The sequence below is a fragment of the Lagenorhynchus albirostris genome, chromosome 14, assembly GCF_949774975.1.
Source record: "Lagenorhynchus albirostris chromosome 14, mLagAlb1.1, whole genome shotgun sequence".
NCBI classification, from domain to species: Eukaryota; Metazoa; Chordata; class Mammalia; order Artiodactyla; family Delphinidae; genus Lagenorhynchus; species Lagenorhynchus albirostris.
In genome coordinates this window covers 46,354,444-46,366,491 of record NC_083108.1, presented here as the reverse complement: position 1 = coordinate 46,366,491, position 12,048 = coordinate 46,354,444, and the positions used below count along the sequence as shown (strand labels likewise).

The 12,048-nt window shown below is 36.1% G+C and overlaps 1 protein-coding gene across 5 annotated transcripts in view; it reads left to right on the top strand.

The window, feature by feature from the left end:
• TAF4B (TATA-box binding protein associated factor 4b) overlaps window positions 1-12,048 on the top strand; it is a 113,873-nt gene that overhangs the window by 42,671 nt on the left and 59,154 nt on the right. For all 5 annotated transcript variants that reach the window (XM_060121403.1, XM_060121399.1, XM_060121401.1 and 2 more), the window contains one exon: window positions 10,126-10,295. In XM_060121403.1, the coding sequence (XP_059977386.1) occupies window positions 10,126-10,295 (170 nt within the window). The remainder of the gene's footprint in view (window positions 1-10,125; window positions 10,296-12,048) is intronic.

The following is a 12,048-nucleotide window of genomic DNA, read 5'->3' as shown; positions in this document are numbered from 1 at the left end:
AGGTTGTTTACGTAGACAGTGATGTCAGGAGTGAGATTAGAATTATAGGTTGGCTTTTCTTTTTTTGCTTCCAGCACTTTAATAATGTCATTTCATTCTTTTCTGGTATGTATGCATGTGTTCACTTTCAAAGATAAAGCCTACAAGGAAAGGTCACCCCAAGCAAAGGAAACATCAACACAATTGGAACGCCACTGACTTCAAACATTGGGTGATCAAATATTCAGTATTAAAAACTCTCATAGGGCTTCCCTGGTGGCGCAGTGGTTGAGAGCCCGCCTGCTGATGCAGGGGACGTGGGTTCATGCCCCGACCCGGGAAGATCCCACATGCCGTGGAGCGGCTGGGCCCATGAGCCATGGCCGCTGAGCCTGCACATACGGAGCCTGTGCTCCGCAACGGGAGAGGCCACAGCAGTGAGAGGCCCGCGTACCGTTAAAAGTAAAATGTGGAATCACAAAAAATGAGCAAGTAACAATTATCTATTAAAAAATGAATACAAAGATTTGATAAAGAACCAAATAGGACATTTAGAAGTGAAAAATGTAATTGCTGAATTTAAAACCTCAGTGGATGGGTAAATCAGATTAAATCTGGTGACCCAAATTGAGTTTGCTTTACTCCAAAGAAGATTTGTGACTGTGTCCCATAGGAACCAGGGATGACTACTGACTTGGGACCATGTTAGTACCTGTTCTAGAGAACCTGACTTAAGAGTTTCTCCACTTTAACACAGGCCTGAAAACTAGTGCTAGCCACAGGCATTTGCCCCTGAGGCAGTTCTACTTTTAGAATGTGCTCAGTGTTTATTTTTACTGACACCTTTTTGACAACTTCTGTGCATCCAACACTGGAATGAAAATAAGCTGGTCTAAATTAGAAGAATGTCATGTAATTTCTCATGGGTAAATCTAGTCCAGTTAATGCCTGAGGCAAAAGTGTCACCATTAGTATTTTCTTTAGGTAGTTTCTAGCTTACTACTTTTGCTCATTTAGCTATTGAGTGCTTATTGCTTTCTAGACTTGTATATTGGAAAATAGTTTTTGTTTTTTTTTCCTGGCCGCGCTGTGTGGCCTGTGGGATCTTATTTCCCCAACCAGGGATTGAACCCGGGCCCTCAGAAGTGAAAACACAAAGTCCTAACCACTGGACCGCCAGGGAATTCCTGAGAGTAGATCTTCATTGTGTATGTTATAAATATTTTTCTCCCAATCTTTTGTTTAACTTGTAATTTTGTTTTTAGCGTCTTGTTATTTGAAGATTTTAAATCACAGTATTAACTTTATTAGTCTCTTCCTTTATAGCTTTTGACTTTTGCATTATTTTAAAAAATCTTTCCCTATCCTTAGCTCATAATGATGTGCTCCTATATTTTCTTCCAAGTTATCTATACACACCTCATATACGCAATAGACCTTTACAAAATCTTCAGTAATTCTTGATTCTATCTTTGTAAATAGCTTAAACAGAAATTACCTTTTCCCAGTTGGGTTGCTCATCTTAACAACAGTTACTGAAGATTTCATCATCCTTACTTTTCTGATTTGAAATGCTACTTTACCTTTTAGTAAATTCTCAGTTATACAAGGGTACATTTCTAGATTTTCATTTTAGTGCTGTTTTTGTTTTATTTCTGTGTTAATATTTTTGCATTTTCAGTTATCTTTCATTATATGTTTTTATATCTGTTTAGATAAATCCTCTCTCTTTATTCCTTTTTCAGTCATATCTGCTGTCTTGAGGCACTATCTAAAGTTACCCTATTCATTTATTTACCCTTCTTTATGTGCCCCACTCCTTTTTAAATCTCTGAGAGTTTACAATAACTTTACCATTGTATATCTAACATTTAGAACAATGCCTTGTTCATAATAAGCATTCAGAAATTCGTTGAAATAATGAATTTTGAAAAAGAGAATAGGATTATCTATAATCTTAGATATAATCTATTTTTAAGATATATTTTATTTTTGCACAAAGATACACTTTTCATTTTCGTATAATATGTTCTAGTTATTTGGGTTATATGTGGTTTTATGCATATCTTTTTATAGTAATGTCTTTCAGTTTTCTTTCTTGGATACTTAAGATCACTTTAGTTATTGTTAAAATGAAGCTTAAAATAGACCCTTAATATTGACTCTTGTTAAATAAGAGGAGGTAATAGTGTATGGCATTAGATCCTGTCTTAACTGGATGAGGTTTAATAACATAGAGTGATATCTGCCTGTATTTTCATAACTACCTGTTTAACTGAAAAGAACATTTTTGTGACTTTTTCCCAGTGTAAATCATATTTTCTGTTGTGCTTGTCAGTACATCTGGGATGAATAAGGGAAGCTATATAGTGTTTAAACACCAGAGGGTGCCAGAGATTTGTGTTTTATTCTTCATACTTCAGAATCAGAAGTGATAAATATTACAGTACCTGTGCATGTTTGTAGAGTTAACTCTATTTAAACAGACTGGCTATTTGATGATAATAAGGAATTATTGTTGATTTTTTGAAGAGGTGATAATGCCTTATGGTTAAGGTCTTCGTTTAGAGTTCTTATATTTTAGAGAGAAATTATAAAATATTTATGGATGAATAATATATATATGTATATTAATATATACTTACATAACTTAGAAGGTATTTTACCAGCTAGGAATTAAGAGGTTTTTTTAAAATTTGCTTTAAAAGACACTTAGAAAATAATATAGGACAAGGTTACATGCCGTTTGCACAGATAATATTATTCCACCAACTTTAATGTCCCATTTTTTCATATTGCAGGAATCAGATTCTCTAGCGTAGATTAAACATGTGCTCTACCTTGCTTCATATGTAATTAATTGTTTCATTATGTATTTATTAAGAGTCTGTCCTTATATATACAAGTGTATCAGTGATATATACTTGTTATATAGAGTATGACATAATATAGATGATTAATCATTCAAGTAAGGACTTAAAGAGAGAGAAAACAAAATGTGACAAAATCTTGGAAAGTCAGGAGACGGAAGAAACATCCTTCTGAGCTGTGCCCAGATAAACTCTAAATCTAGGGTTAAAATTCAACAACAAAAAAATCTTCTTGAAGGAGTTGCTTTATGCTAAATCTTGTTAGAAATTAGGTTCTTAAACATTCCTCACAGCGAAATTACATGAATGAAGACTTAGAGATGAGATTGTGAAGTCTTTCATAGTTTTTAGGCAGATTTTTTTGTAGTAAAATGCGATTTAGGAAAAATTATCTTTGTGCTTACATGCTGAATGAACTGCAAAGGAATATACTCGTAAGTAGTTCCTACAATCACTAAAGTTTGAGAAATACTGCAATATCCTATGCTGTGTTTGAGTTAAAAAGAGGAAAGGGAATTTCCCATGAGGAAAGATACCTTTAAAAAAGTCATAGAAGGAAGAAAGCAGCGTTTGTAAGCTGGCTGTGGTAACGTAGCGAGATTATGCCCAAGGGTAGTGAAAAAAGAATATTGAAGGTAACCTTATTTAACCAGGGATTAGTAACCTAAAGGAAGAACTTGATCTTCTTAAAATAAAAATTTTTTGTTTATACCTTTTAAGCGAATTATTTATTTATTTGACTAGATAATACATACATTTTGTATAGCATTCGAAAGGAACAAAAGGATATACAGTGGGAAAAAAATAAGGTTCTCTCTTGCATCATTTTCCCTCTGCTACCCAGGTTCTCAGCCTAGAGCCAACCACTGTTATCAATTTCTTGCATATCTCTCTAGATAGAATCTTTTCAACATAGATGGCAGTATACAATATATGATGTTTTATTGGGTTGGCCAGAAAGTTTGTTCGGGTTTTTCCGTAAGATGTAATGGAAAAACCCAAATGAACTTTTTGGCCAACCCATTTTGATATTTACAACTTAGTAGTAATAAATCTTGCAGATTATTCTATATCAGTATATAATCATTGTGATTTGATGTTCTAAACAAAGTTACATAATGATAGATATTTAGGTTGTTTCCAGTGTTTTGTACTCAGAAAACAGAGTTGCAATGACTATCGTTTCACATAATTCCTAGAAAGAGCAGTTTATTCATTTTAAATTAGATAATGTCAACCCTCAGTGGAGTTGGCTTAACAAATTATACTCTGAGCAACAAAGCTTAAGGTATCATATTTCCACATGTTCTCGTGAACTTTACCAATCTAACAGGGAAAAATTGTATCTTAAATTTTTCTTATATGAGTAGGGTAAAACATCTTATATTTGAGTCATTTAAAATTTTTCATTAACTGAAGATTTCTATGTTTCGTACATTTTTCCATTGGATTTTAGGTCTTTTCCTTAGTTATTGGTAGGAGCTCTTTATATATTAAAGGGACTCCTTTTTTCATGATGTGATTGCTTCCTTCAATCCTCAGTCTCAGATGTGGGGATTGTTATTGTCTCCATTTTACTGATGATGCAGGCCTAGAGAGGTTAATTAATTTGCTTTATTTCATATAGACAGTAAGTGGCAGAGTCAGGATTTCACGGTAGGCAGTTTGACTCATCTTTTTTACCCACCATTCTTCTACTTCCCAATACATTGTCACAGATAAACAGCATGCTGTTCTGAGCACATACAAATTCCTCAAATATTTAAGTACCATTTATGACTACTCTGCTAGAAACGATAGGTGATGAGAGTGATTAATATGATCAATAAAATTAGTCTGGTTGAAGTATAAGGCAAATAGTTGACTATTGGAAGACAGAGTAAGACCTACCATAACAGAGACAAAATGTACCCTTGGAAGTTCAAAAGATGTAGCAATTGGACAGATGCTTTAAAAGTATAAAGATAAGTTAAACCAACATTTCCAAAGTAGGCATTTGAAGTAGGTCTGGAATATAGATAAGGCACTGACAGCTGAAAGATAATAAAGCAAGAGGAGCTAAAGACTAGAACAGGAAAGCTAGAATCAGTAGGAGCTATTTTATGGTGAGGAATGGGAGGTAAGAGTGCTAAGTTAAGGTCATTACTTGGAAGGCCTTGCATATCAGGTTGAGCTCATAGGATCATGAAATGTTTGTTTTTTGGTTTTTTTGCGGTACGCGGGCCTCTCACTGTTGTGGCTTGTCCCATTGCGGAGCACAGGCTCTGGACGCGCAGGCTCAGCGGCCATGGGTCACGGGCCCAGCCGCTCCGCGGCATGTGGGATCTTCCCAGACCAGGGCATGAACCCGTGTCCCCTGCATCAGCAGGCGGACTCTCAACCACTGCGCCACCAGGGAAGCCCCATGAAATGTTTTTGAATAGGAAAGTAATGTGATTTTCTCTACTGTAGAAAAATTAGTCTGGTGCTATTATAGATCTTAGGAGGGTAGAAGAGATTTAAGAAAGTAGGTACAAGCAATGGTTAACTTTATAAAAAGCTGAAGAATTAGATCAGTTTCAGAAACCAAAATGCAAGGTATTAATGATAATTGGGTAATGTTACTTTAATTTTTGCATATTAACCTATTACTCTCCACAGAATCTTGAGTTGGAAGCCTTTTTCTACTGAGGCACTATTAAATTTCCTTTTTGTATGTCTTTTAAAATGAAACAGGTTATCTTTCACAGCACCTTCATTAAAAGACATACTGCATTAGACCAGAAGACTTGAAGATGCGATTTGGAGGTTCTCACTTTCTTTTCCTTTAAAATTGAGCCAACCCAGAATCACAAATACGCCTCAGCATCAAAGCCTTTATTACTCTTGGCCTATCTTACAATATTTAGCCTTATCAATAATGCTGCTACAACATTGTGTTGTCTTTGCTTTCCTTTAGTCTGTCTCCTTTCTTAGAGGAAGTTTTAAGTGGTTCGGGTACTGTTTATTGTGGTACCTTTTCCTCTTCCCTCAGTAGGGGTCTTCCTCTATTCCTGCTGCCCTCTGTAACCATAGCAACTGGCAGCTGAAGTAGAGGGAGCTGTGTTCAGCTTGGGGCCAAATTGGGTGGGTGGGTAGGCAAGAACAAATCTTATTGGGTGTTTAGCTCCCTTCTTAGTTCAGAGAAGGGCTGCAAGAAGATTCTAAAAGACATGGGACAGTCTCCTCATTGAACATTGAGTTCTGTTCAGTTCTAGTACTGTGCATGGTACTGGTAGTAAGGAGGCTTGGTACTGGTCTCTCCAGTCTGTATGTGAGATTTCAGCAGGGGCTATGTGGGACCTCACCTATGGAAGCAGGGTGCAGTTTACAGGGCCTGTGTACCTGGCAAACAGCTGAGATTGTGAACAATCAGTGTTGTGTGCATGTGTGTAAAGGCCATGTGCTGTGTACCTTATACAATTCTGATTTTTTTTAAAAGGAAAGATGAGGCCATATGTCTAAACTTCATAATATTTTTCTGTCTCCAGTTTTCTTTCTCTGTTTGTTTATATATTATTTTTTTAAATATCACTAACCATTTGATTGGGTAATCTGTGTATATACTACAACATTCAAAGGGTAGAAAGGAGTATGATGTGGTGTAAATGAAATCTTCTTCCTATCCATGCTTCCCTGTTTCCCTCTCCAGAGGAGAATTTCTTGTGCATCCAGAGATATGTTATGCCCGTGTGTGTGTGTGTGTGTGTGTGTGTGTGTGTGTGTGTATTTTTCAAGGTGCAGTCTGTTCTATACCTTGTTATGTTTTGTTTAGTTTTTTTCCCACTTCACAATACACCTTGGCATTTGTTCTGTGCCTGGCCAAAGAGAGCTGCCTCATTCTTTTAAGTGGCTGAGAGTGACCTTAGAAAATACCTAATCTAAGTTATTCATTTTTTAAAGGAAGAAAAATTTGAGTCCTAAAGGTGTTAAGTAACTGGTTGGTATTCTCTTTTGGAGTGACCTGACTTTTCATCGATTTGTACTTGGCCTTTTTGTTTTAAATAGACTGTTTCTTAGAGTAGTTTTCGGTTCATAGCAAAAAATTGATTTGGACGTTGTAGAAAATGGCAGCACATGCACAGCCTCCCCCATTATCCGCATCCCCCACCAGAGTGGTCTGTTTGTTACAACTGATGAACCTGCATCGAGACATCATTATCACCCAAAGTTCATAGTTTACCTTACAGTTCACTCGGTGTGTGGTACATTCTGTGGGTTTTGACAAATGTGTAATGACATGTATTGACCATTATAGTATCATACAGATACTATATATTTCACTGTCCTAGAAGTCCTCTGTTTTCTGCATATTCATCCCTCTCTGCTAACCCCTGGCAACCGCTGGTCATTTTATTGTCTCCATAATTTGCATTTTCCAGAATGTCATATAGCTGGAATCATCAGTATGTAGCCTTTTCAGATTGGCTTACTTCACTTAATAATGTACATTTAAGGTTCCTCTAGTCTTTTCATGGTATGATACCATTTCTTTTTAGGACTCAATAATATTCCATTGTTTGGATTTACCACAGTTTATTTATCCAATCACCTGCTGAATGACATCTTGGTTGTTTCCAAGTTTTGACAATTAAGAGTATATGTGCTATAAACATCCGTGTACAGGTTTTTGTGTGGACATAAATTTTCAGCTCCTTTGGGTTAGTACTAAGAAGTTTAACTGCTGGATCATGTGGTAAGAGAATGTTCAGTTTTGTAATAAACTGCCAAACTGTCTTTCATAGTAGCTGTACCATTTTACATTCCTACCAGCAATGAATGAAAGTTCCTGTTGCTCCACACCCTCATCAGCATTTGGTGCTGTCGGTGTTCAGGATTTTGGCCATTCTGATAGGCGTGTAATGGTATCTCATTGTTTTAATCTGCATTTCCCTGATGACATAGGATGTGGAAAATCTTTTCATGTGCTTGTTTGCCATCTGCACATCTTTTTGGTGAGGTGTCTGTTAGGTCTTTGCCCCATTTTTTAATCTGTTTGTTTTCATATTGTTGAGTTTTAAGAGTTCTTTATATGTTTTGAATAACAGTCCTTTATCAGATATGTCTTTTACAAATATTTTCTCCCATTGTGTGGCTTGTCTTTTCATTTTCTTGATACTTGGGTTTTTTTTTAATATTTTTTACTCAGACCTTTTAAAATACTTTTTTTACTCAGACCTTGGTCCATCTTTAGGTTTATGGTTTCTACTAATCTTATGCTTTAGATTTTATTTATTTTTTTTGACATCTTTATTGGAGTATAATTGCTTTACAATGGTGTGTTAGTTTCTGCTGTATAACAAAGTGAATCAGCTATACATATACATATATCCCCATATCTCCTCCGTCTTGCATCTCCCTCCCACCCTCCCTATCCCACCCCTCTAGGTGGTCACAAAGCACTGAGCTGATCTCCCTGTGCTATGCGGCTGCTTCCCACTAGCTATCTATTTTACATTTGGTAGTGTATATATGTCCATGGCACTCTCTCACTTCATCCCAGCTTACCCTTCCCCCTCCCTATGTCCTCATGTCCATTCTCTACGTCTTACACTTTAGACTTTAAATGTTTAGATGTTTCTGGAATACTTCTTTGTTTTCATAGTTGGTAAATTGATTCTTAGAACCATTCTCATACCATCCCTCTGACAGAACCTCTGTGACGTTTGATGAGGTGGAGTCCAACCATTTTCATATAGATTATTATTATTTTTTTTAATATTTATGTATTTGACTGTGCCAGGTCTTAGGTGCAACATGTGGGATCTTCATTGCGGCATGCAGGATCTTTAGTTGCGGCATGTGGGCTCTTTAAGTTGTGGCATGTGGGCTCTAGTTCCCTGACCAGGGTTCAAACCTAGGCCCCCTGCATTGGGAGCATGGAGTCTTATCCACTGGACCACCAGGGAAGTCCCCATAGAGTTTATTTATATTGCGTGTTTCATTTGGTTGATTTGAGATACTAATTAAAATTTTTTTCTTTTCTCCATTACACAGACATACCTTTTAATGTTAGGTCTTTAAATATAGTGTTCAGATTGTGAGACCTTTGTTCTTTCTCTCCACTTGCAACTGCTATGTCCAGCACTTAACTTTCTTTCATTTAGTTTGAATCTCTCATACCTGTGTGAGTAGGGGCTCTTTCCCTCTCACTCCTAACATGCTGCTTTTTAAAGCTGAACACCAGAGGCCTTCGTATCTTGAGCGCTTGACAGTTATACTTTATTTCCCTTTTTTGTGCATAAATGCATTACCACAAGGAGGTTCATAATTTAAATCTGTTGACATGAAACCACATGTATATCTTTCGACCCATGCAATAAATAGAAACAATATGTTTTTTATAAAATCATGTTTGTGTAAATTATGTTATGCATTGGTACATGAGTTATGATCAGTAACATGCTTGTTATTACAGGGTGTTAAGAATGCCGTAAGGGAATTTTAGGTTTTTGTCTTTCACTTCTCTATCCTGAAACATATATACTCACCTTAGTACTGTAGCCATGTAGCAATTCTGTTAGATAAAAGCAACTATTTAATTTTGCTGGAACAATGCAAGGAGCTCAAACATATTTTGTGTTTTTATATGTATGTCTTTTGCATATGTGTGTATAAAATAATTTTATATTTTAAATATAAGCCCTTTGCAGCCACTTGCTTGAGGAGGTGGTTTAATGAATTCAATTGGTACAGGTGGAGCACACCAAAAGTCTGAAGCGGAAAAATAAAACTACTTTTAACCATATGGTTTCAGAATAGCTAGTCGAAAAAGCTTCTTCTCAAGGGCTTTTACATGGGTATGGACCTTTCGGGATTGGGGGATTTCTCCTCCTCAGTGGAACAGTGGACTGCACTGGGGATATCTGAGGGGTTTTAAAATCATCTTGGATGAAAACAAAGAAGTCTGTTTTTATTTCATTCTTTCATTACCCGCAATTTGTGGATAACTTAGTATAACTTCCAAATCCCTCTTAGACTGTCTTATTTACTAAACTGAGAGTGGGAGAGATGGGCACTAGGAGACAAAAGTTGCTTCTGATTCATCTTTCTGATATTAAATGTACACTAGTGGTTAGAAACACCAGTGAATTTTAAAGGCTGACAGGGAAAGATAGCCATGCTTTACTTCTCTTGCTTGGATAAATTGAGTAAAATAATGTCTTTAGTTATAAGGAGAGATCTATAATTCTTTGCTGTCTTAAATCACTCATTCACATACCACAACCACTGAAAGCTTTCTTTTTTTTTCTATTAGAGATGAAGATGACATCAATGATGTGACTTCCATGGCAGGGGTCAACCTCAGTGAAGAAAATGCCTGCATCTTAGCAACAAACTCTGAATTGGTTGGCACACTTGTTCAGTCATGTAAAGATGAGCCGTTTCTTTTCATTGGACCTCTACAAAAGAGAATTTTAGACATTGGTAAGTATGATTATTGACCTGATAGGACTGTCTCTTACAAGGAAAATGTTATCAAAAGAGATAGCCTGGGTTGGTTTTTCTGGGAATTCTGAGGCTTAAAAAAGGCTCTGGAAGTAATCAAGATTTCATGGGTGTTATAGAAAAAAGTATTTTATTTTAAAAGTTATTAATGTAGCTTAAATCATGTAACCTATGGTTTCTGGTGTAGATAATAGACGTTAATATTTTATTCATCTTAATGGGAGAATAGATGTGTAAAAAATGAATATATGCTTATGATATACTATTTTTTTCTGTGCTGTTCTTCCTTGGTTGGGCTTTAGGCATGTAACTTATTACAAGTTTGTTTTTATGAAATAAAGAAACAGCCAATGAGAGTTAGTCCCTTTTTCCTCATCTCAACACTGAAATTCAAACCCATCCTTACCGTAAAAGAACTGAACTAGAATATCAGAGTTCTCTCTGGCCAGGAGTAGTTGCTGGGTGGCCTGAAGTATGTGAAAGGAAATGGAAGAGAACATACCAGTTTTATTCTGGAGCCAAACAGCTTTTTTGTTGTTGTTTAATACCAAACTTGCAGTGATAACTGAAAAAAGAGACAGACTGGAGAGAGATTGTTGCACGTGAGTTACCTCACTTCTTGTGTCCTGACACAGGGACTTATTGGAGTCTCCTCTAGCTCTCTTCCTTCACCCATGTCCAATTTGAGGGGCCAGTACCAGTGACCTTTTAGTATGCTTGACTAAGAACCTTTACATTCTGTGTTGAAGGCCTAACACAAAAATGTGAAGGTTTCAGATTTTTGATACATCCATGATATATTTAAGGATTTCAAAATGCATTACTATTACATATTCTAAGTTTACTTCACAATTACTCAATAAAGAAATATGTGAGCTCCTACTGTATGTTATTCAAATTATCACTTTTTTCACCTCTAATTTAAGTTGGTTATATGTTATCCTTCTTTTATCTTGAAAAACTAGAATTTACAGTAGTTCAAAGGGATAGAAATTCAGAAGAGCTAATGGTAAAATGTTTGTTTGCTGTTTGCTTGTGTTTTGTTTGATTTCTCCCTCCTCCTCCTCCTTCCCTCCCTCCCTCTCTTTCTTTCTCTTTCGTTTTCTTCTTGCATTGTATTTTGTATTGTATAGGAGACGGTTCCTTAATTTTGGAATAAGCCTAAGCAAATATCTTTCTGTGATGGCTTGGGAAATTTACTGGTGTTTTAACTCCTTTTAGCCATATAATTATTTAGAACTGGTGGAGTAGAAGTAGATTCATACTTAGTTTTAGCAATTCCCTGCCCCCCTTCTAAATTTTATTTCTAGCTTGATTTAAACCTTGATTATATGATAGGAAAACTTTTAGTTTGACAGAGCATTTTCCATCATTTAGGACAGGAATTGAGAATATTTTTTCCTGCAAAGGACCAGATCGTAAATATTCGCCACTTTGTGGGCCATATAGTCTGTGTTGCAACTGCTTACCTCTGCTGTTAAGTTACAGAAGCAACTGTAGACAGCATATGAACAAATAGAAAAGACTGTATTGCCATCAAACTTTATCTATAAAGAGAGACCAGGTTTAGTTTGCTAACCTCTGCTTTCAAGGAGAATTCTGGGGAGAACTCTTTGTATTTTCAGTTCTTGATGATAAAACACCAACTTGTCATTTAATATGATGGAAAATTGCAAAACTTCTTCCCTCTAAATTACTTAAGCTTTTAAAACAAAAACACAAACCATAGAGT